Source organism: Anolis sagrei, chromosome 5 (assembly GCF_037176765.1).
Source record: "Anolis sagrei isolate rAnoSag1 chromosome 5, rAnoSag1.mat, whole genome shotgun sequence".
In the NCBI taxonomy this organism is placed as follows: Eukaryota; Metazoa; Chordata; class Lepidosauria; order Squamata; family Dactyloidae; genus Anolis; species Anolis sagrei.
In genome coordinates, this window is record NC_090025.1 from 102,330,736 (window position 1) to 102,354,212 (window position 23,477).

The 23,477-nt window shown below is 40.2% G+C and overlaps 1 protein-coding gene across 3 annotated transcripts in view; it reads right to left on the minus strand.

The window, feature by feature from the left end:
* The window catches only part of LOC132776438 (potassium voltage-gated channel subfamily KQT member 1-like), a 277,235-nt gene extending 266,347 nt beyond the window's left edge, over positions 1–10,888 (minus strand). The window contains exons 1-2 of one of the 3 annotated variants that reach the window (XR_009631613.2): positions 10,621–10,888; positions 7,666–8,238 (exon numbers count right to left, since the gene is read on the minus strand). Coding sequence is in view for 2 of the 3 variants with exons in the window: in XM_060778096.2 (XP_060634079.2) it covers positions 7,666–8,072 (407 nt within the window). In the remaining variant the exon portion in view is untranslated. The remainder of the gene's footprint in view (positions 1–7,665; positions 8,239–10,620) is intronic. The other 2 variants (XM_060778096.2, XM_060778095.2) reach the window with 2 other exon arrangements.
* Between the last annotated feature and the right edge of the window lie 12,589 nt (positions 10,889–23,477).

The window sequence follows — 23,477 nt, forward strand, 5'->3', positions numbered from 1 at the left end:
GTTCATTGCATTATATGGGAGTGCAGATGGGGCCTAAGCTATCCAACTGCTCAAAAATTTGAAAAGATTACTCTTAGATGTCAAAAACTGTCTGATATTTCCTGATTTTAAAAAAATTGCCACACACATGACATTGTCACAATTGCAGTACAGGTTGACATTACTAAAGTTTTTGTATACTTTCACACATATATCATATTCCCTATAATGTAACCTGAAGGAAAAATGAAAACCTTGCATAAAAATGCCCATTTAATACTGAAATACTATGAATACATGTAAAGATTCTTGCTGAACACAGCATAATCTACTATTGAGAAGATGTACCTACACATGTACTATCAAATCTTTTCACCTGACATTAATGTATTTCATGTTTAGACTTGGTTCCTAGCACCAATATGCCATCATGAAAATGCAGGCAGCCCCTGAGTAACAAACATCTGACTTACAAATGACACATAGTAAAAAAACAGCGGTGAAAACACAGAAAGTGAAAGAAATCTACTCCTTGGAAGGTAAATTCACTCTGGAAAGAGTTATCATGGGGAAAGGGTGTCTCCACTGAAACTTTGTCACCAATCTTTGTTTCCACAACAGGCCAACTTTTCCATAATCCAATAATCACAGGGGCAGGTAGGAAATCTGTTGCCCTGTGCGCAGCTCCCTCTTGGCAACGCTTTCCCCTTCTGATGGGAAAAGTATTGCACCACCTGACATCCGCCGGGAAGTTGCAGCCAATAGTGAAAGGACCAAGGCAGAGACATCTCCAGCTCATCCCTTGTTTGGGTATCAGCCAGCACGTCAACGACTCAAATCAAGAAATAGTTTTCTTAGATCTACAGATACACTCGCTGGAACACCTCAGCAAGCGAGAGTTCAAAAGTGGCAGGCTCAAACCCAGCACCTCAATCCGTGGGTGATACCAGATGAGAGACTCCCCACTGGGCACACAGAAGACTGGGCGACTTGGAAGGCGCTGAACAGACTGCGCTCTGGCACTACGAGATGCATAGCCAATCTTAAGAAATGGGGCCACAAAGTTGAATCCACGACATGCGAGTGTGGAGAAGAGCAAACCACTGACCACCTGCTGCAATGCAACCTGAGCCCTGCCACATGCATGATGGAGGACCTTCTTGCGGCAACACCAGAGGCACTCCAAGTGGCCAGATACTGGTCAAAGGACATTTAATCAGCCACCAAGTTTGCAAAATCTGTGGGTTTTTTTTATCTGTTTGTTTGTTTTGTTCTGTTAGAAATGTAATACAATGTTCTGGTTGCGGATGACACGATAAATAAATAAATAAATAATGGGAAAAGAGTTGCCCTCCCAGCAAGGCCCCGTATTGGCTCCATTGGAGCCAGCACAACATGGGACACTCCCACCCTAGTTGGGAGTGGGCGCTCTGCTGGAAGTCACATGACATTGTGTGATGTTCGGCACGGGGTTCTGTCCCCAAGACAAAGTGAAAGTGTGTTCCCCCTGTTTAATGAGATCAAAAGTGAGATGAAGTCTTCTTAATAGGGGCACAGACTGCAAAACAAACACCCACAGGGTTGTTAACCCTTCCCTATGCTTTCCAAAACTAAAAGACATTGTGCGTGTATGTTTGTGTGTGTATATATGTGTGTGTGTATATTTATGTGTGTATATATATATATATATCTATATAAATAATAATGTAATGTTTGTTTGTGGGACTAACATAACTCAAAAACCGCTGGACAAATTGACACCAAATTTGGACACAATACACCTGTCAGGCCAACTTGTGACCATCACTCATAAAAACACTGAAAAACACAGCAGAAAATACTTTAAAATTAAATAAAAAACAAAAATTACATTACAACGCATGCACAAAACCACATATATATACACAAACACACATATATACAGAGTGGGCCACAGCAACATGTGGCAGGGGACAGCTAGTATGTATATATATATATATATATATGTATATGTATATGTATATGTATATGTATATGTATATGGAATTACACTTTAAAATGTACCTCTTCCAACTTACATACAAATTCAACATGAAAGAAACCCACAGAACCTATCTTATATATATAGAGAGAGAGAGAGAGAGAGAGAGAGTGTGTTACACTTTAAAATGTACCTCTTCCAACTTACATACAAACTCAACTTGAAAACAAACCCACAGAAACTATCTTGTTCATTACTTGGGAACTGGCCGTACAAGTATTCCAAAATCCAAAAATATGGAGCACTTCTCATCTTAGGGCATTTTGGGTAAGAGATATTCAGCCTGTACTTTAGCTTCAATATTGTGTTATGTTCTGCTATGAAAGAAGGTCCATGGGATAACACTATGAATTACAGAACTGAGTGACACCAGCCCTAGTGGCATCACTGACAATATTAGTGTCTTTCTCACTACATTTTCCTCTCATCTAATTATCAAATCATGATCGAAGATGAGAAACGTGACAAAATTTTGACAAAGGTAGCTGAGCAGACTTTCCTGTCAATTGTAAATCAAAACATACTCTTCCAACCCAGCATGCACAATTCCTACTCTGACTCCAATATTTAACCTTGAGAGAAAGGAGAAATTTTCAGCAATTTCTGACTGCCTTGTGAAGGAAAAGTTTATTTGTAGCAAGCTTTTCTGCATTTGTGTTCCATAACTTCACCATTTTGTTTCTCAGACCACACACAACCCTTCCTCGCAATAATTACATGCAGAATGAATTTTAAACCAAGCAGTGTACAACCCAAATCCTAGATAATTAGTATTAGAAGCCACACTAACACATCCAGGTCTTATTTCTGTCACAAGTATCCAAGAGCAATAATCTGAACTTAATCTCACCACATTCTCTTGCAAAGGCACAATATAGACATCTGTTAAACTAAACCAAACCGAACTCCTAATTATTTATCATTAAACGTTATCGCAAAATCTGGAATGCCCTTCTTGAGAGGTCAATTAGTCCTTTCCCCTCTTAGTTTGAGCTAGTATGCCAGCTGTGACCACATTTAGGAAGCTCTAATCTTGCCTTAGTTATTACCCAGTTCTGATGATATCCATGCTGGACTACCACAATGTGCATGGCACAAAATAGATGGCCATTGAAGAGTACAGAGGAGAGGGGATAGGAGCATGTAACATGACACTGCTACAGGTATTTTGTTCACCAGTATGTTTCTGATTAGTTCCCCAGCAGGAGAATCTGTGCCCTATTAGCATAATTAACATGACCAAGGGTGTATCTACACTGTAAATTTAATGCAGTGTGACACCACTTTAACTGCCATGGCTCAATGCTATGCAGTCTTGGGATTTGTAGTTTAATGCGGCGCCACCAGTCTTTGGCAGAAAAAATTGAAAGGTCTTATAAAACTACAACTCCCACGATTCTATAGCAGAGCCATGCCAATTAAAGTGGCGTGAATTTGCATTAATGCTACAGTGTAAATGCACTCCCAGAGTCAGGAATGATAGGGGTTTTAGTCCTGCAAGATTGGACATTCCTTAAAGTTTCAAATGATATGAGCACAATATATTGCCGAAGGCTTTCATGGCCGGAATCACTGGGTTGTTGTAGGTTTTTTTCCGGGCTATAGGGCCATGTTCTAGAGGCATTCTCTCCTGATGTTTCGCCTGCATCTATGGCAAGCATCTTCAGAGGTAGTGATGTCTGTTGGTACTAGGAAAATGGGTTTATATATCTGTGGAATGACCAGGGTGGGAAAAAGAACTCTTGTCTGTTGGAGGTAGGTGTGAATGTTTCAACTGACCACCTTGATTAGCATTTGATGGCCTGGCAGTGCTTGGGGCAATCTTTTGTTGAGAGGTGATCAAGAACAAGCCATGAGAGCAGGCATGTAGCCGGGGGGGGGGGGGGGCTGGGGCTTGAGGGGCTACACCCCCCCCCCCTTGAAATTCTCATGGTGGTCCATGAGAAGGCCTTACTGGTACATTATTTAAACGGTTATGTTTATTCATATCATGATCTGATCACCATGCTCCATATATCCCATATGCATGGGGGTATTGGGGTAATGATACAAAACGTTTGCTAGGGTAGACCCTCTTTCACTCAGACTCAGCCCCCCCCCCCCATCAAACTCAGCTCCCCCCGAAACAAAATCCTGGCTACAGGCCTGCATGAGAGTAAAGACAAAGATCCACCCAGAGGAAACGTGTTCTTGCCATACATCAAGGGAACCACTGACCGCATAGGGAAGCTGATGAGGAAACACAACATACAAACTATCTACAAACCCACCAAGAAAATCCGACAAATACTACGTGAGGGATCCTCTCACTTCTGCAGGAGTCTACCGTATACCATGCAGCTGTGGACAAGTCTACATAGGGACCACCACACGCAGCATCGCCCAAACATGAATCAAGGAACATGACAGGCACTGCAGACTACTTCAACCAGAGAAGTCAGCCATAGCAGAGCACCTGATGAAGCAACCTGGACACAGCATATTATTTGAGAACACGGAAATGCTGGACCACTCTCACAACCACCATGTCAGTCTACACAGAGAAGCCACTGAAATCCACAAGCATGTGGACAATTTCAACAGAAAGGAGGAAACCATGAAAATGAAAAAATCTGGCTACCAGTATTAAAAAACTCTAAAATTACAATAGCAAAACAACAGAGAGGAAACAATCAGGCACATCTAATCACCTCTCAACAAAAGATTGCCCCAGGCACTGCCAGGCCATCAACTGCTAATCAAGGTGGTCAGTTAAAACATCCACACCTAGCTCAAACAGACAAGAGTTCTTTGTCTCACCCTGGTCATTCCACAGATATATAAACCCATTTTCCTAGTTCCAACAGACCTCACTACCTCTGAGGATGCTTGTGTTTTCTGATGGCCTTTGGTGACCCTTTTGAAACCCCCTCACGACCCCCCCCCAGGGGTCCCGATCCCCAGGTTGAGAAACACTGGACTAAGGGAAATGTGTGCAAAAGTAAATAAGTAAGTTACCTGTGTTGAGAAAAAAAAGTAAATTGCAATATCAAGGTGGTCAGTTGAAACATTCACACCTAGCTCTAGCAGACAAGAGTCCTTTGTCTCACCCTGGTCATTCCACAGATATATAAACCCATTTTCCTAGTTCCAACAGACCTCACTACCTCTGAGGATGCTTGTCATAGATGCAGGCAAAACGTAAGGAGAGAATGCCTCTAGAACATGGCCATATAGCCCGAAAAAACCTACACCAACCCAGCGATATGAGCACACCTCAAGGCCCTTCTGATTTTTCTGCTATCACGTTGTCATATATGACAGAGAAAACATAGTAATATCCCATGTCTCCAAAATGCATTGCCAACCACCTTTCTTTTCTGTAGACCTTTAAGAAAACTCTGAAGAGCTATTTTCTTTGCTGATATTCTGCTGAATCTTAACCACAACTATTTCAGCTTGGCATTTGGATGTTGGTTGATACGACAACAAAAAATGTTATTTATGGATTTTTGGATTGTTATTTCTGTTGCTATATTGTTGCTACTGTTTTTACTATATGAGATGCATTAAGAAGACTGTACTCTTAAAAGTGATCTTAGAATATATTAAAAGAATGGTAAATAAATAGTATGGTGGAGGATTATTACCTCAAATCTTCAACACATTATATGGCTGACTTCCCCCTGTAAGTAAAATTGACTGCATCCACTTAATTGTTTTAAAGAAGATTTACTACCATTAGATTATTTAAATTTAAAAACAGATCTTTTGCCATTTTATATAGAAAGAAGCTTTTGAAAAAACAAGATGCAATCATATGTAAATAAACTGTACACAATTTCCATATAAGTGTTTGGGTTCAATTGTAAGATTACTCAGCATCTATGAAGAGGTTTCGGAGGCCCTGTCTACACTGCCATATAATGCAGATTGAAACTGGTCAGTGTCGACTCATATAATGCAGTTAAATTGCATTATATGAGTCTACACTGATTATAAGTTCCACTCTCTCCTAGGAATTGTTTCAAATAGACTACTATTTGGCCCCATCAACACTGTCATATAAAGCAGTTTGAAACTGCATTATGTGGTCAGTATAGGTTCATATAATACAGTTGATCTCCACTGAACTGCATTATAACAAATCTTCTTAAACTGCAGGTCATGACCCCATTTGGGGTTCCTTTAATGGGGTCTCAAAAATGTGTGTAGCTTGCCACCTAGTGGCTGTATTAAGCATTTACATAAATTTGTTAGTAACTTGCAGCAAATGCTTCAGCTGTACTTCATCAAAAAGAAAAATCAGCCTTGAAAATGCCTGTTTTACTTCATGGCTATCTTTTCAGTTTCAGAAATGCTTCCCTTCAAATTTGATACTAAAAACAATGTTGTGTTTATAAACCATACTGAACTGAAATCAAAAATGTCAGACACCTGCTATTCAAGAATTTGTCTGCAACTTGTGCAGGGTTAGTACCATTTCTCTGGGGACTTGGGGAGGGGGATATGGACTGCATGCATGTATGTTAACAGACCGTGATGGGAACAAGAGAGAGGTGGGTATGGGTCCATTTTAGGCACATAGTCCACTCTGCAACCTGGGACTTGTTAAGCTGGAGATTCAGGGCCCTTCACACAGCCCTATATCCCAGACTATCAAGGCAGAAAATCCCACATTATCTAAGCGAGGATTCAGATAACCCAGTTCAAAGCAGATATTGTGGGATTTTCTGCTTTGATATTCTGGGATATAGGGCTGTGTGGAAGGGCCCATAGACCCTCAAAACACCCCATTGTGCTCCCTCCACCCAGGGCCCTTCTACAGAGCCATACAACCCAGAATATCAAAGCAGGAAATCCCACAATATCTGCTTTGAACTAGGTTATCTGAGTCCACACTGCCATATATTCCAGTTCAAAGCAGAAAATGTGGGATTTTATTCAGCTGTGTGGAAGGGGTCTCAACTGAGGAGAAAAGAAGGAAAGTCAATAGTGTATGTTCTGCTACTTGGGGCTGCAACATTTTTCAGCATGGCATGAAAAATGTTGAAAATGCTCTACATAAATTTTATGTAAAATTAAGCATTTACTTATGATTTATCATCAGTAATTTTATATATCTATTTTATATATCTATTTATCAGGAGTTATGCCAAAACTTCTCAGATAAAATGGAATTGTGAGTGGATAAAGTTTAAGATGCTCTGCATTATATAAGTCTACGCTGACCATATAATGTAGTTTTAAATGCAGTGTAGATGGGGCCTTTGATAAGTCAGTATTATCCTAGTGTCATTAATAAAGGATGTGTCTGTCAGGATACTAAGGTTGGCAAAATTGCATAATGGAGAGTTCCATTTACAGATAAAATGTATACAACTTCTCATCAGATCTAAGTCATTTTAAGCAGATGTGTTCCTGAATGGCCACCAAAACAGCACTTGAAATCAAATTAAAAGTAATCTTCCAGGGAAATCTAAAGGTAAAATAAATCTATACCAGACTTTTCCAAATAGATTAGAGGGTTAATACTTTCCAGGTTTATTCTGGTAAACTTGACATGATCCACATAGAAAGAAAACAGTTTGGAGTTTAAGGTCAATTGTTCATTTTCTGTGGAGTTACTTCCTGATTTATTTACAAGCCTAATACATTATTCATATCAATAAAAGGTAGGTACTTACACTGCAAAGTGGTATATGAAACATTTCCATCCACTGGGTCGTTCCAGAAAGTTATATACATCACCTTGCATACTAGTTTTGGTAAGGTATGGTCCATAAAAGCACTTCGCAGCGTAGACCCGGCGTATCTCATTTCCTGTCATAGATTCATTGTTTATCTGAAATGCAGGATCCTGAGAATTGTCTTCTTCAGAGTTTGATGCCATTTTTGATTCATTTGTCACCAAAAAATCAGGATCCAGTGCCACAGAAGAGTACTGCATATTGCTTAACTTTGTTTGTACGTCCAACAAGGCTGTGGACTTCCTGTGCCCATTCAGGTTACCTACTTGGGAGTCTGAACGTTGAATTTTACTGCAAAGGTTATACATTGGATGCCCACCAGTTCCACCATTGCCACAAGACATCCTGGAATGAACTACGGATGTTGCTCACCTTGATCAATATTTAAAATCATAAAAGGTATTGTATATCCCCTTGTTCTGTTGTGCTCTCCAAGCACCCAGGAAAAAGTCTTGGAATTCCTCTGCAACACCAGCATGTGCAGCCGGTCTGTCACCTGTTACCTGGATTCTGAAATTAAATCACAAGAAGATATTTAGATAATGGAAGTATCAAGTAATAGATGCGAGAAAAGAAGAGAGAAAGGTTTAGACAGTGTTGAAGGGGTAATTGGAGTTCAGTTGCCACAGCAAAGGAGGTTAATAATGTGAATTGTGTTATTTAGACTAGTTTGCTGCATAGGGAATTTTTAATGAACCAATACGTTGCTTTAAAAATAGTTACAATTGCTCAAGAAGGTGAATTATACATCATTGCATATTATTTATTTTCAAACTGCTTCTCAGACTATACTGTTCTGGTATACATCTTACATATTTTAGTATGCATTTAAAAGTAAAAAGTGAACAAAAGATAAACAAATGTATGGCAGGGGAATGGAATCAACTGCAATTCCCTATTGCAATAAAATAATCTAAAAGTTCAAGAGCAGGTCCAGCCTGTCACATGTCTTTTAGTTCTATTTTATTGTATATGTTTCTCATTGTGCTAAAAATTGATACACTCACAGCAAGATATACAAGCAATTAACAATTTATACTACCTCTTAGGTTGTCATGTTTGACCTCCAGATTCACTTAAGATATTTGTGTAAAAATATACTCAATTGGAAAGGGTGTGTGTTTCAAACAGATATTATTGCAAATTTCTAGTCTAAAGTGTGCGTACACATCTGAAATCTTAATGTATGTATGGTAAGTATTTTTTCTTGCAACTGTGTGACTATGCAGTTGTAATTTGTGCATGCACCTTTAAGAAAACCTTAGAGGCCTTTGGTGGTGGCTTCTAATCTATATTGTTTTAATACATTTTGTAAGATGGAATCGAAACGAATGATTCACACACATACAAATATTATATTTTCTTCTTTACAGTTCCAGGCCTGTAGCCAGGACTTCGATTCAGGGGGAGCTGAGTTTGATTCGGGGGGGGGGGGGGTGAGTCTGAGTGAAAGAGGGTCTACCTTAGAAAACCTTTTGTATCGTTACCCCAATACCCCCATACATATGGGATATATTGAGTATGGTGATCAGATCTTGATATGGATAAACATAACAGTTTAAATAATGCACCAGTAAGGGCTTTTCACGAACCACCATGAGAATTTGGGGGGGGGGGGCTGAAGCCCCCCCCCCCCAGCTACATGCCTGTACAGTTCCATATATGGCTCACAATTTTACTGAGTTTGCATTTGATATATATATTATCTGAAACACTTGGTAGTTCAGTGTAATTCACTTGGAAGGCACTGAACAGACTACTCTGGCACCATGAGATGTAGAGCCAACCTTAAGAAATGGGGCTACAAAGTGGAGTCCATGACATTCGAGTGGAGAGAAGAGCAAACCAATAGCCACCCACCACAATGGAGTTTGAACCTTGCCACATGCACAATGGAGGACCTTCTTATAGCAACACCAGAGGCACTCCAAGTGGCCAAGCTACTGGTCAAAGGACATTTAGTATAATGACAAGTTTTAAACTTTGTGTTTTTAAATGCAGTACAACTGTACCCTCAATTCACTTCTGACACAATAAATAAATAAATAAATAAATACCCCAAACAGCTTCATACTGCCTTTCCTTCAGGAACTGACATATACAGATACTGATCAAATGCTCACGTACGTTAATACAACAAGCAAACAACTAAATAAAATACAAAACCATTCAGTCAATTCTTAACAAAACACAATACTGTTATTTGTGCCAAAACTGTCATCAAGCCATTTAGTCTTCTTGATTGCTTCCCCTTCTAACAGAGTGGCCTCAAAATATGCCAAATAATCTGACTGTCCCTCACTAGGATATGATGATTTGAAGGAAGTTTCAAATTTAAATCTTTTATCAAAACAACTTTGGTGTAGGTCAACAAGAAAATAAATTGATCTTTTTTACTTAACAGATACGTGTTTTCAAAAAACTGTTAACATGATTCATATTAAGCATGTCTAACTGCACCTGTGCATCAATATTCTGTTTTTTAGATATATTTTTCAAACTGTTAACATGATTCATATTAAGCATGTCTAACGGCACTTGTGTATCAATATTCTGTTTTTAGATATATTTTTCAAACTGTTAACATGATTCATATTAAGCATGTCTAACGGCACTTGAGCATCAATATTCTATTTTTAGTGCCATGCCATGACAGCATTTAACTTTTCTACCTTTCCGTTTTCTACTTCAGAATAAATGTATAGGAAAAGTAAGAGAACCCTGGCTTGCTTAAATCCTTAAGCGAATAACATTTGCTTGAACATCCTGGCAAATAGTGAATAGTGTGCAATGTATCGGTGCAGGAAAAAGCTACTGCTAATTCGTCCTCCTGATTTGATACATGCACCCAGAAAAAACAAAACCTGAAACCATCTGGAAAGCAGCACATACCCTCTCCTGTTGCATGTTGTCTTTTTTCTTTCCCTTTGCGCTTCCCTCTGCTCCATATGGCATAATCCAAGGACAGAGGCAGCAGGAGAGTTGCCTGGCTCTGCCCCTGTCCGACAAAGTCCCACCCTGACTCATCCGGAGGACCTCCCATACATCTCTCGTCTTAGCACTCTTTTGGCACCAAACCTGCAGGGCATCATTCAGTGTTTGATAAGTGTGGCTTTCTCCTGCGTTCCTGTGATTGGCACATGGTTTTGCCAAGCAGATTTCCCCTTTTCTCCTCCCTCATTTTCAAATTCAGGGCAAGTGGATTAAATGTAATTTTCTTATTTCCCCTGAATTTAGAATTGGCACCAGCGGTGCCTTGTTTACATAATCTGTATCAGCCCTGGGTGTTTCAAATGCCTGTAAAAAAATCTGCAAGATAATTTCAGCATGCCTTTTATCTTGACTGTTACGACTAGACATGGTCAAAACTTCTGCTATCTTGGAGCTTCCTTTTAAAGAAAAAAACTAATGAGAATTTTTCTGATGAACTGGCAACGCATGCTTGCTGGCAGAGGTAAGTACAAAATTTATAATATTTAATGTATTTAAATGGAAAGACAAAGGACCTCTAGACTGTCTATCAAAAAATATCAACAGCTGTGTGTTATTAATGAACAGCTGTCTCTTTCTCTGGGCTTTATCCCTTTCTGGTGGTTAGATTTCACATGGAGGCAACTCAATAGTAACAAATAGGTAATTTAACCGTGTTTCTTCATGGAAGGACTGGAAAACCCTTTACAGGAAGTCCCCAAGTTACAGACAAGTTAGGTTCTGTAGGTTTGTTCTTCAGCTAAATTTGTATGTAAGTTGGAACAGATACATTTTGAAGTATAACACTGTGTGTGTTTGTGTGTATAGCCTATATATATATAGGCTTTGAATATATATATAGGCTTTGAATAGTATAGGGAAGTGTTAAAATTCCTTTAATGTTAGTTTTACTATCTGTGCCCCGGTTCAGAAGATTTCATCTATCTATCTATCTATCTATCTATCTATCTATGAAATCTTCTGAAATCTTCTGAAATCTTCTGAAATCTTCTGAAATCTTCTGAATTGAATTTTGAAAAAAATTGGCTTGTTGTGAACACAAAAATTGGTGATAAAGCTTGAGCCACCTTTTCCCCCATGATAATTCTTACAGGAGTTAATTTCCCTTCCTAGGGATAAATTTCTCTCACTTCCTGATGTCTCATCCCTGTTCTTAACTGAGTCATTTGTAAATTGGATGTTTGTAACTTTGTACTGACTTAAGTGATCAAGAATGATTCCAGGCAACATTTTATCATGCCATCAGCCAGTATCATTCACTAAATTTTACAGTGGCTTCACCTTTAGCTGTAATCTTCCTTTGTGGTTTCATTACTTCTGCCTCTTACCACAGAAAATTAAAGATCAAAAGATGCACTTTCACTCCTTCTGAAAACGTCCCAAAAACCTTTGCAACACAAAAAAATTGAATCTATCTGTTCAGTTCTGAACTGCCATAATTTCAACTGAAAATGGTTATTTATATATTTGAGGGGTTTATGGATTAATTGGGTACATACATTTTAGTCATATACTGCTTTGTGCATTGTTGGACAAAAGCACTTCACAAATAAAATAAATCATTAAGATACACAACTATCCTATATGCCTTATCATGCTAAGATGCTACACACATATAATCATACACTCATGGACATCAGACAGAGGAGGAGCTGCCAAATGTGTTGCCCTCCAGGTGTTTGAGACTCCAACTCCCTGAAATCCCAGCCAAGTTGCCCAATGAGCAGGAATTCTGGGAGCTGAAATCCAAAAAAGCTGGAGGGCCACAAGTTTGCCCCCCCCCCTCCCAGGTAGAGGAACTGAAAAGATTGGACTAGTTCTGCACATTGGACACTGGTTTCAGTAACAATTTTGACTATACAGTTAGTTGAACTCCATCTTATGACATTCTGGAGCAGTGTCCTCTTTGGGAAAGTTTAGTGTAGGATCCATTTCATCCATCTCTTGGAACATTTAGTAATTAATAGATGTAGAGTTGTTGTTTTGTAGACTTTATCTTTCTTAATAGCAAAGTCTAGTATTATTCATTACTAAACATTCCAAGAGATGGATAAAATACATGCTACTGCAAACATTCCACAAAACATTTTGATGAAATTGGGGAAAAAATGAGATATCTGAAACATTGGAGTACCCAAGAATAAGCAGTTAGAAGACAATATGGTGCTTGATGCAATGTACCTTATATGCCCCACGGATGTAGGTTTTTGCTGTTGTACACATATAGGGAGAATACTACTTCTGCTAACAGGTGTCCCAGATATCTTGCAGAAGAAAGGTCAAACTATTTGCATTGCAATATGTGGCACAAATGCATTAAATGTTTGCCAAGTATGTGTACTGTGTTCCACCCTGAGTCCTCTTCGGGGTGAGAAGGGCAGAATATAAATAAAGTGCTGTTGTTGTTGTTGTTGTTGTTGTTGTTATTCAACACAATAGGATTGCCCCTTCATCTTGTTACAACTATTCAAATCCATTTTAGTAATCCATAGAAAGTAGCCTGCATATTTTCTCCTGTACATTCAGCCTCATTTATCCTACAAGATGTTTTTAAATCAATATAGATCCTAAAGATCTTCCAGTTGCACCAGCAATATGTTCTCCCTTCCAGTTATCTTATTCCATTGGATTTTGAGACAGCCAAAGCGATGCTTAAGCAACATATCCTAGATGTTGAATATTAACAAAATCTTGGCCAAATTACTGATGTTATGCTAATTAATAAAACACTTTGTATGCACAAGCTAGCAAATGATATTTAGGTATTCTCAGTTCATAAGCACCACAGGGTTTCATACAGGCACACTTCAATTTTCATACATACCTCCAGCTGTGCTGCAGCAATGGATATAGAAAATCCCATTCTTTAATCACATGTGCCCTTGTAGGTCAGGGAAAGACAAATCGGCGAACCAAGTTTTTCTCTATTACCTCTTTTAATTGTGATATTAGGGAAATATTGAGTCTGCTTTAATTAAATTGGCAGGTCACCCCAATCCTTTTTATGTTTCTTCTTTCCTCAGTGATGAAGCTGCCTCGATTACTTTTAGGGTTGTTAAATACTGTGCTACCACATGTACAATTCAATAAGTTTGTTTACATGCCATCAGTGACTAATCCCTCCTCCCCGCTGGATTTGGAAGACTATTCCCTTTTTCCCTTGTTTTACTATTTGCTGCTTCTACCATAATAAAGATTGATTGATCATAATCCATAGCAATAAAAATATCTCAGTACTAATGCTGATAGTTCTGCTACTACTGTTGTTGTTACATTGTTATCATGTTGGAGTCAGCTTATGGAGATGCAATGAATGACAGACCTTCAAAACACTCTCTTGTTAGCAGCCCTGCTCAGTTCTTGTAGTTGCAACTGTGGTTTCCTTGACTGGAGACACATCTACACTGATCACTTAACCACATGCTGCACAGGGTTGATCTGTATTAACCTGGGGGAAATCTGACTCCTGAAGCAGGAGTCAGGTTCTCTTCAGGGTTAGAGATAGTCCAGACACTGCAGCCCGTTCCAAGTGGAATCAGCTGCAGTTGTCTTGACTGCCATCCCACATTCGCCCGAGGCTCAGACAACCTGTCCTCACTGTCCCTAAGTTGAGGGAAAACCCAAATCCTGAGGAAGGATTCAGGCTTTCCCCCCAATGTTTAATAATGTACAGCAAGACTGCATTAAGGCGGTTTTGTCCAGCATTATCATCACTCACACTAGTGTGGTATGTAGCCATCACAATGTTGATACAATTCTACACCAACCTAACTCGTCAGTGTTGATGTGCCTTCAACCATCTTCATTGAGAACGATAGCTACTAAAGAAGTACCGGGCAAGCTTATGTCAGATGTTGCTTCAGAAGTCTTTTGCTTGTCAAGCTCTTCACCCATGAGAAAAATGGATCATGAATAGTAGCAACAGGAGGAATGGAAATAGTGGGGCATCTGCTGTTCTCCAACAAGAAATATTGCATCTTGGTCAGATTGATAGCCACTGTCTCTTCATTATTTCTGCATAGTGCACACTCACCTTGTGTTTTAGAAAAGGAAATACTGCTACTAGGAATGAAAATTTAGCACCTGGTATGTAACAAGGACTGCAAGGTAGGGTGCAGGAAAAGGTATTTTTTTTATTTACTATATTTATATACTGCCTCACTCAGCCTGCAGGCGACTCAGGGCGGTTTACAGTCAGCATCAGACATAAAATACAATTAAAACAGTTAATTCAAATATAAAACCAATAAATCAATCAATAATAACATATATCAGTTTGTCTCCTAGGTAAAAACATTATCCAATAGCGTCGTCCAGTCGTTCCGTTTTTCTCTCTATGTCTATTATAATGTATCTGTAAATGCTTGCTCAAAAAGCCAGGTCTTGACTTTCTTTCGGAATGTTAAAAGGGAAGAGGCTGATCTAATATCCCTAGGGAGGGCGTTCCATAGTCGAGGGGCCACCACTGAGAAGGCCCTGTCTCTCGTCCCCGCCAGACAAACTTGTGACGAAGGTGGGATCGAGAGCAGGGCCTCTCCAGACAATCTTAAAGTCCTGGAGGGTTCATAAGGGGAGATGCATTTGGACAGGTAAGTTGGGACAGGGAGAAGAACCATGAGACATTTGCCATGATCATACTTTGGGGCATGCACCTTAGTGTTTCTATGACAGAAGTGTTGTACTTACATTCCCATTTATGGAGTGGAGTGAGGTTCCTTGTAAGTAATAAGATTCAGGTTTTTAATAATGGACATTATACACATATCTTTCCTCCTTAAGAACTTATTTTTATACTGGCCTTTAATGATAATCAGTATATATTAAACCTAAAATTTCAAGAACAATCCTAGAGAACATATTTATGAGTTGGCATGTTTGCCATGCAGCAAAACAGAATAAATTCCTAAATCCACAAAAGACTGGTATGTTTATTAGCTAACTAAAATGAGCAAAATGCATCATGCAAACTATCAAAGCTCCGCTGTCTTCTTTTTATTGTAATAGCCGTTTAGTAATTAGGGTTAAAGCTACACTGTTAATTTGCCTCTTCTCTGAAGCATGACGTCCTTTATACACTAAAAGCAATTTACATTTCTCTTCTTTTGACTCAGGGCAGCTACAGGAGATTACACCTTAAACCTAGTCTTGATAAGGCCAAGACAAATCCAATAAGTACACTTGCCTCCTCAGTTTCCTATTGCCTGTTGGGTTTTTTAAAATCGTTACACAAAAGTAATAAATATGTCATGCTCATGAAAGGAATAATTCCTCCCAACTGCACTTGAAATCACAGTCTCCCTCAAAAACAACAGATTCTGATGCCTGGTGCCACAATTGAGGCTTCAGGCCCTGATGTTGCATGTGTTTACAAGACCAGCTATGTAAATCCACACAACTGATGGGTATCAGCTTGCTCAGGACATGTACTTCTGATAGATGTGGCTGTACCAAAAATCTAGCCACCAGTATCCATCCCCAGGCTTGGGAACAGCTCTTCCATGCCAACAGTATAGTACTCAGCTTCTGGGGTGCTACAAGCTACTGAGATGCAACTCCAATGTCACAACTCTGGTAAGTTAGTGTTGCTGTTCCACTCCTGTCTGAATGGCGGAGAAGATACACCTTAATATTACTGTTCCTTGATGGATCTTCACCAAACTATGGAGACAAACTTTATAGGTGGATCAGTCACATTCACGGTTAATTTCTAAGGATCCCAACCATGACTAGATGGAAATCAGAGAGCAGGGGGAGGGAGAGCAGGTGACAAAGGAGGCCTCTAGGTTGATTTTGTGGAGCATTTGCTCAAGAACCTTGTCGAATCTATCATAACGGAAAGCAGAAATTAGATGAGATGGATTACTTTGCCTCTATTACTTACCTGAGCGCCCCCCCCCCCCCCGGGAGAGAGTGTGGGATAGAAATAAAGTTTTATTATTTATTTATTATTACTTTGCACCTCTGTGATGAAAAATCCTGATTCTTGTTAAGAGGCATACATCAAGAGTAGGATATCGATCTGAGTCACCACATCCAATGATCTTTCTCCCTTGGACATTGACATATTTTGCTTTCTGTTACCATAGGTCTTGACTATGTGATCCTTCTGGTCTCCTTTTCCTATGGAATGGTGGGTGTGCAGGTACAACTCTACCAGGAGCTCCAATTTTGTTTGCTTTACATTGAATGTTTGTTGTAGTCCTAAATTTCAGGGACTCTGCAGATAGGTGGCTTCTTTTGGCTGCAATCATAGGGCAAGCCACCTGTCAATTATAGTTAGGTTCCCTGGTCCCGCCCCCTTTTTGGGTTTTGGAGGGAATAGGAGCCAGTTTGGGTTCAGTCCACACAGAGAAGCCTTGCATGCAGGACATAATACCAAGAGTTCCTGTAGAAAGCTTCGTCTTCTACGGCTTGGCCGGGGAGATATACAGCCCACAACTTGACCAGGATTATACAGCCTTACAGCTCCTTTACTGAAGGACTTCAGTCAGCCATCACTGAAACCTGAACTCCTTTTCCCCTGGAGGTCTACAAAGCTCTGCTTGGTAAGGGTCCCTCGCGGAAGCCAGAAGCAGTTGGTACCGGGTGCAGGGGCTCCACGCCAACAGAGGTAAAGACAGACTGCCCAGATTAGAAGTTAAGGATTTCTCCATTTGTTAAAATACAGTTTATGAAGATAGTGCCTGTTCCCTGTGGACAAGGTTGAGAGAGAGCCAATAGACTATTAACAAAGCCTTAAAGTACCTGTTTGTTTTCATTAATAAATAACTTTGTTGAACCTTTGAGCAATCTAGAGACTCTGTTTCAAGGAAATCAAAGGCCTTTAATCTGAGGCAGCCCCGGCGTCCCGTTGGGCACACAGAATTTATGTCCTGTCTACAGTCTTATGCACAGGCCCAGCGTGCGACAGCACAGTGGGACACATCTCTTGGTGGGAAATGAAGTATACAATAATATTACCTTTAGTCCCTATCACTTATTCATAACATCCCCACTGATAGATCAGATCTGAGACACAACCTGGTTACCAGAGGAAAACTATTGATATTCTCATTCCTCTCTTGGCCTTGGCCTCTGGGTCCTCATTCATTTTTCTCTGTCATTCTTCTGTACCGGTTCACTTACTCTTCTGCCACAATGTCACAAAAACATTTCCCACATAATTTCAGGCAAACCTCAAGGAAGCTATTCTCTCACAGAATCACTCTGAGTATCTGGACAGAATCTTCAACATTCAGTTGAACTATTTTATGTAGTCAGCTGAATGTAACCTTTAAAATGCCCCATTAATACAATTCTAGTGTCCTATATTGAACAGCTTTGGTGACAAGGTCTGGACTTAAGAAATAACATTAGAAGTATCAGAATGGCTTTTGGCTTTATCATATCCATACCCACCAAGCTCAAAGAATTGGATATGTTAGTAATCTAAAACTAGTTTTAGAACTAACGTATTTTTAAATCAATGCAATAAATTAGAAAACCCATATTTCATCATACTATAAAGATAAATGGAAAGAATGAATAAGTTCATGCACTGAAGACATTGTACACTTGTAATACTCAACGTTTCCTATTGAACTACATAAAAGAAGGCAAGAATTACTCCTTGCAATATTAGGTCTATTCTTATGGAAGAGCTATCAGGTGACAGTGGTAGAAAGCTTTCAAATAACGAGACAATATAAATTCTTGTACACTGAGCTCCAACTGTTACTTGATTCCTTGCTCTAATTATATAAAGTGTCCTGGCATTGTTTTAGTGGGTTTGTATCAATCATCAGTAATGCACTGGAAAAGAATTTCCCCATTGATAGTTTGTGGGTAACAAAATATTATAAAATTGTACAATTATATGCATATTTGAAGACAGAGATCAGTGTGAAATTAATGCTTCAGTAGACACAATGTGTAGAAATTTCTCCTTTTCACGGGGATTGAAAAGAAGTTACAACCACTTTACAAGCCAATTTAAGAGCTAAATTGTGTATGTTTATCTCACACGGCCATTAGGCATGCCAATCAATTAATTAGATTACTTTAATTAAATTTACAGAGGTCAAATATAGGAGACTCTTTGAACAAAGCTTATAAAAGCACTTGAAGGAGCCTTGCAGAAAACAAAGGTGGTTTTCATATTAGCCAGTGTCGGCTATTGATGTCAGTTCAAGCATTTTCCATGGCCTTTTTTGTTGTTGCTACTTAGGATCGTGCAATCAGAGAGCTGGAAGGGAGCCTCATCAAGCCCAACCCCTTATTCAGCACAGCATCTCTAGCCTTTTATTTAAAGTTTCCAGAGAAGCAGGCCCTACAACTTTGTTGAACTGCCTTGTTGAAACGCTGAATTTAACCCATTATTCTAGATCAAGCCTTACCAGCACAGGTAGAGGGAATATTATTTGTCTCAATTTTGGCTGCTAAATCTGAGAACGGCAAGACTCAGCTGGCCAAATCTGCAGCAGTGTCACACAGTCCAGATGAGCTATGGTTGCATTAGACCTACTGAACGTTCACATTATCTTCTGTGTTGCTACCGCTACTCCCACCACCCACAGAACTCTGTCCAAATTCCTGGTCATTGTGATCACCTTGTTCTGACACCCTCAGAGGCACCTGTGTAATCAGCAGCAAGAGGGCAGGATGATCTCTGATGGACACCAGGAAAGGGTAAAAATGCCAGTTTCTCATCTGGACAGAGAATCGGTGCAGTTCAAAGACAATCCTGCTATCCAAACTGCACAAAGCCACAGAAAACCTGTTTCCAGCTAGCTCCAGGGTTGGAGCAGGGTTGGCTTAACTAAAACACGAGGCAAAGGTTTAACTCTTTAAAAAACCTGATACTTACTGGAATTCAGCAAACATGGGAATAACTAGAAGTAAATACAGGGCAAGTTCCTTCAAAACTCTGAGATTCAGTTTTTCTAGCATTCCAGATTGAACTTATTTGGTTTAATTTGGTGAATCCTGACTAATTCCTTATTCATCTTGAAGTCCTGATTCCTTATCAGGATCCCTGTTGATGCATAGAAAACAGCTTAAAACAAAATAGGTACCTAGTAATTCCACCTTTTCATCATGGTCTGTTAGCATCTTACTATCCTAGTTCAGAAGTGGTCCCATCATTTCATTCCTCATTCCCTTGTTTTGAACACACCTGATGAAGAAAACCTCTTCTTGTTGCCTCCTACTTCCCTAGCCAATCTCAGCTCATGTCGAGCTCCAGCTTTCTTTACACTAGCCCTACACGTTTGGGTTGCAGATCTATATTCTTCCTTGATAATTTCACCTTCCACTATGGTCAAGAATTTTGCACTAAGTGTATTTCAGTCAAATCCAATGCAGAAGACACAATAACATTGTACCCAGGCAAGAGGAAAAAGAACAGAAAAACTTTACTCTTATCAGCAGAGTTAAAACAGTGCAACAAACTTACATAGTCTTTGTAAGCAATACAGTTAAGGCTTCTTCATCTTCATCCAATTGAGAGAGCAGTAGAAATGGTTGAGCAAAATGCCTGAGGAAAGGCTCCTTAGAGCAAAAGCTGAACTGTATTCTAAAAACCATATAGTTATACCCCATCGGGTGTGGTCAAAACTTACTAGTTGACCTACATTAGCAGCTGCACATAATAATTAAAAGCATAAAGTTTTCTTTAACACACACACACACACACACACACACACACTTGATCCTGTTATGATTTACTGTGACAAAGAAGTGCCACACCAAGTGTTCATCTCAACATTTCCATTTCCATTGTGTTAAGGGCTTGTTCATGTTTCTTTGTTGCTGGCCAGCCCTCTGCCCCGAAGAGGGCTGCTTGGCAAACAGTGGTGGTGTAGATCTTAGCCTTGAGCTGTTCAGCCATTTTTGAGTCACATAGAATGTCAGTACAGTATTCCCTAACTTATTGCGGGGGTTCTGTTCCAGGACCCCCCGCAATAAGTGAAAATCTGCAAAGTAGGGACGCCATATTAATTTTAATATTGATACATTATTTTATATATTATTTTCTTACCCACGTTTTCTTACCTGCCTCCCGGCCCATACCAAGGGCACCTTCCTTCCTTCCTTCCTGGCCTCTGCAGACCCCTGCAGACCCTCCAGAGCCACGCAGGCAATAGTAGGCCAGGAAGGCAGGCCTTCCCCGCCGCACCTCAGTCCGCTGTACTTCCAGGGTCTATGAAGGCCAGGGAAGCAGGCCTTTCCTGCCACGCTTCAGGCCGCTGCAGTTTTGTGGTACCTGGCCTCCACTGGACGTAAATATTTTATATTAATATTTTCAAAAACCCATGAAACAGCGAGTCCGCTAAAAGTGAACCGCAAAGTACCAAGGGAACACTGTAGTTTGCTGCCATTTCGACCAGGCTACATTTATTTGTGACTGTATGTCTGGCATTGTGTCACCATCTATAGAGACCACTGACTCTAGATATTTAAATTGGGTGGCCTTCTTTCATGCTTGTCCATTAATCTGAATTGCTTTCCAGTATGAAGGCCACATTCCAGATACTCTGTTTTGGGTATGTTTAGTGGAAGTCCATTTTCACTTAGTCTATCACTCCATGTCTGCAGTTGTTGTTGGAGGGCTGTACATGTAATGTACATGTAATTTCCATTTCCAGCAATGTCAGATTGTTAGAGACCCTAAATCGGGTCTTAATATTGAGGTCCAGGTCACAGGAGCACGTAAGGAAGGAGTCCAGTCCCAGGATGAGATCAAAAGCAAAATTTTATTCTTTCATGATCATGAAGGAGTCGGATAGTCGTATAGGGCATGCGCAGGCGCCCACACTCTATAAGGACTGCCACTCCCCTCCTTGGTTTCTGCAAACCTTTATACCATCAGGTAAACAAGGCAATGGAAAGTACCTTGACAGTTGACCTTTTACTCTTTCCAGCACCCCTCCCATCAATCTTTTGATGCTTTGTTTGTCAAAACCACAATTTATTCTCTATATGCAGATTTTGCACTTCACCGCAAACCCATTTCCTATGTAAGCTGAGCAGGTTAGTAACTTCTTTTTAGAACATCCTCCCTCTTGCTGACATGTTGCTCTTTCTCTGCAGGGAGGGGTACCTTTCTTATGTTTTGCTGCCAAAACTTAGCTATTGCAAAAGTCACTCGTTGTCTCCTTCAAGATCAGCCCCCTCCCTCCTGACCTTCCGCAAGAGAGTGAAAACATGGCTTTGTGACCAAGCCTTTAGAGAACTTGAAACAATGTACAATGACCATTGGAATGGCCCGGATTACGCTTGTGGATAACATGTTTAATTCTTAATGTGTTACTTTTAAATGTTTTAATGTACCTTTTAATTCCATTTAAATATTTATTTAAGTGTACATTGTGTTTTAGGACATCCAATTGTTGCCTGTATGTAAAGCTGCCTTGAGCGGGGTAGAAATGTCATAAATAAATAAATGTAGATGTATATGAAACATATGTCACATTGAAACATGTCCCATCTCCAAGATATTTATTATTTATTTATTATTTATTTACTTTGCTTATATACCGCTGTATCTCAAGCCCGAAGGCGACTCACGGCGGTTCACAAACAGTAAAAAGAGTAGAAACAGCAGTGGTTCCATACAACATATAACAATTAACTTAACACATTATCCATAAATTACCTAATAAGCAATTACAATGCACAATTATTACAAAAAACAACCGTACCCAATCTTCTCATCATCCAAGCGTAGTCCAGGTTCGTCGTCCATTGTTCCATTCCTATGTTCCATTACCAGATTGCACTAAATTACTCAAACGCCTGCACAAACATCCAGGTCTTCACCTTTTTGCGGAATACCATTAGAGATGGTGCTAGTCTAATGTCCATAGGAAGGGCGTTCCACAGCCGAGGAGCCACCACCGAGAAGGCCCTATCTCTCGTCCCCGCCAGCCGAGCTTGAGAAGCAGGCGGGATCAAGAGCAGGGTCTCCCCAGAAGATCTCAAAGTCCTGGTGGGTTCATAGGCAGAGATGCGGTCAGATAGGTAGCTTGGGCCGGAACCATGAAGATATCTCATTACGTATGTTGTTGTTCATTCGTTGTTGTTTCCGACTCTTCGTGACTTCATAGACCAGCCCACGCCAGAGCTCCCCGTCAGTTGTCACCACCTCCAGCTCCTTCAAGGTCAATCCAATCACTTCAAGGATACCATCCATCCATCGTGCCCTTGGTCGGCCCCTCTTCCTTTTTCCTTCCATTTTCCCCAGCATCATTGTCTTCTGTAAGCTTTCCTTTCTACTCATTATGTGGCCAAAGTACTTCATCTTGGCCTCTACTATCCTTCCCTCCAATGAGCAGCCGGGCTTTATTTCCTGGAGGATGGACTGGTTGGATCTTCTCACTGTCCAAGGCACTCTTGGCACTTTCCTCCAACACCACAGTTCAAAAGCATCTATCTTCCTTTGCCCAGCCTTCCCATTACGTATATGCACATTATATTATGTACACATGTGCTCATTATGAATTATCATTATAAAATGCTTGGGTCCAGAGGTGTTCCAAGCTTATGGGATAAAGGTTGCTCTGTACTAATTTTATGAATCCTGGAGAGACATAAGGATATAAACTCATAGGGTTCCCAGCAATGAGAGATAGCATAGCCTGCTGCCCTTTCCTCTCCAGCACCGACGTCCCACTCTGCTCGAATTTGGCGGGAAACAGGATGCCCCTCCATTCCTGAGGGCGGGGCATTTCAGGCGCGCGCCGGCCGCGAGAGGGAGGGAGGCGGGCAGACGCGCATGC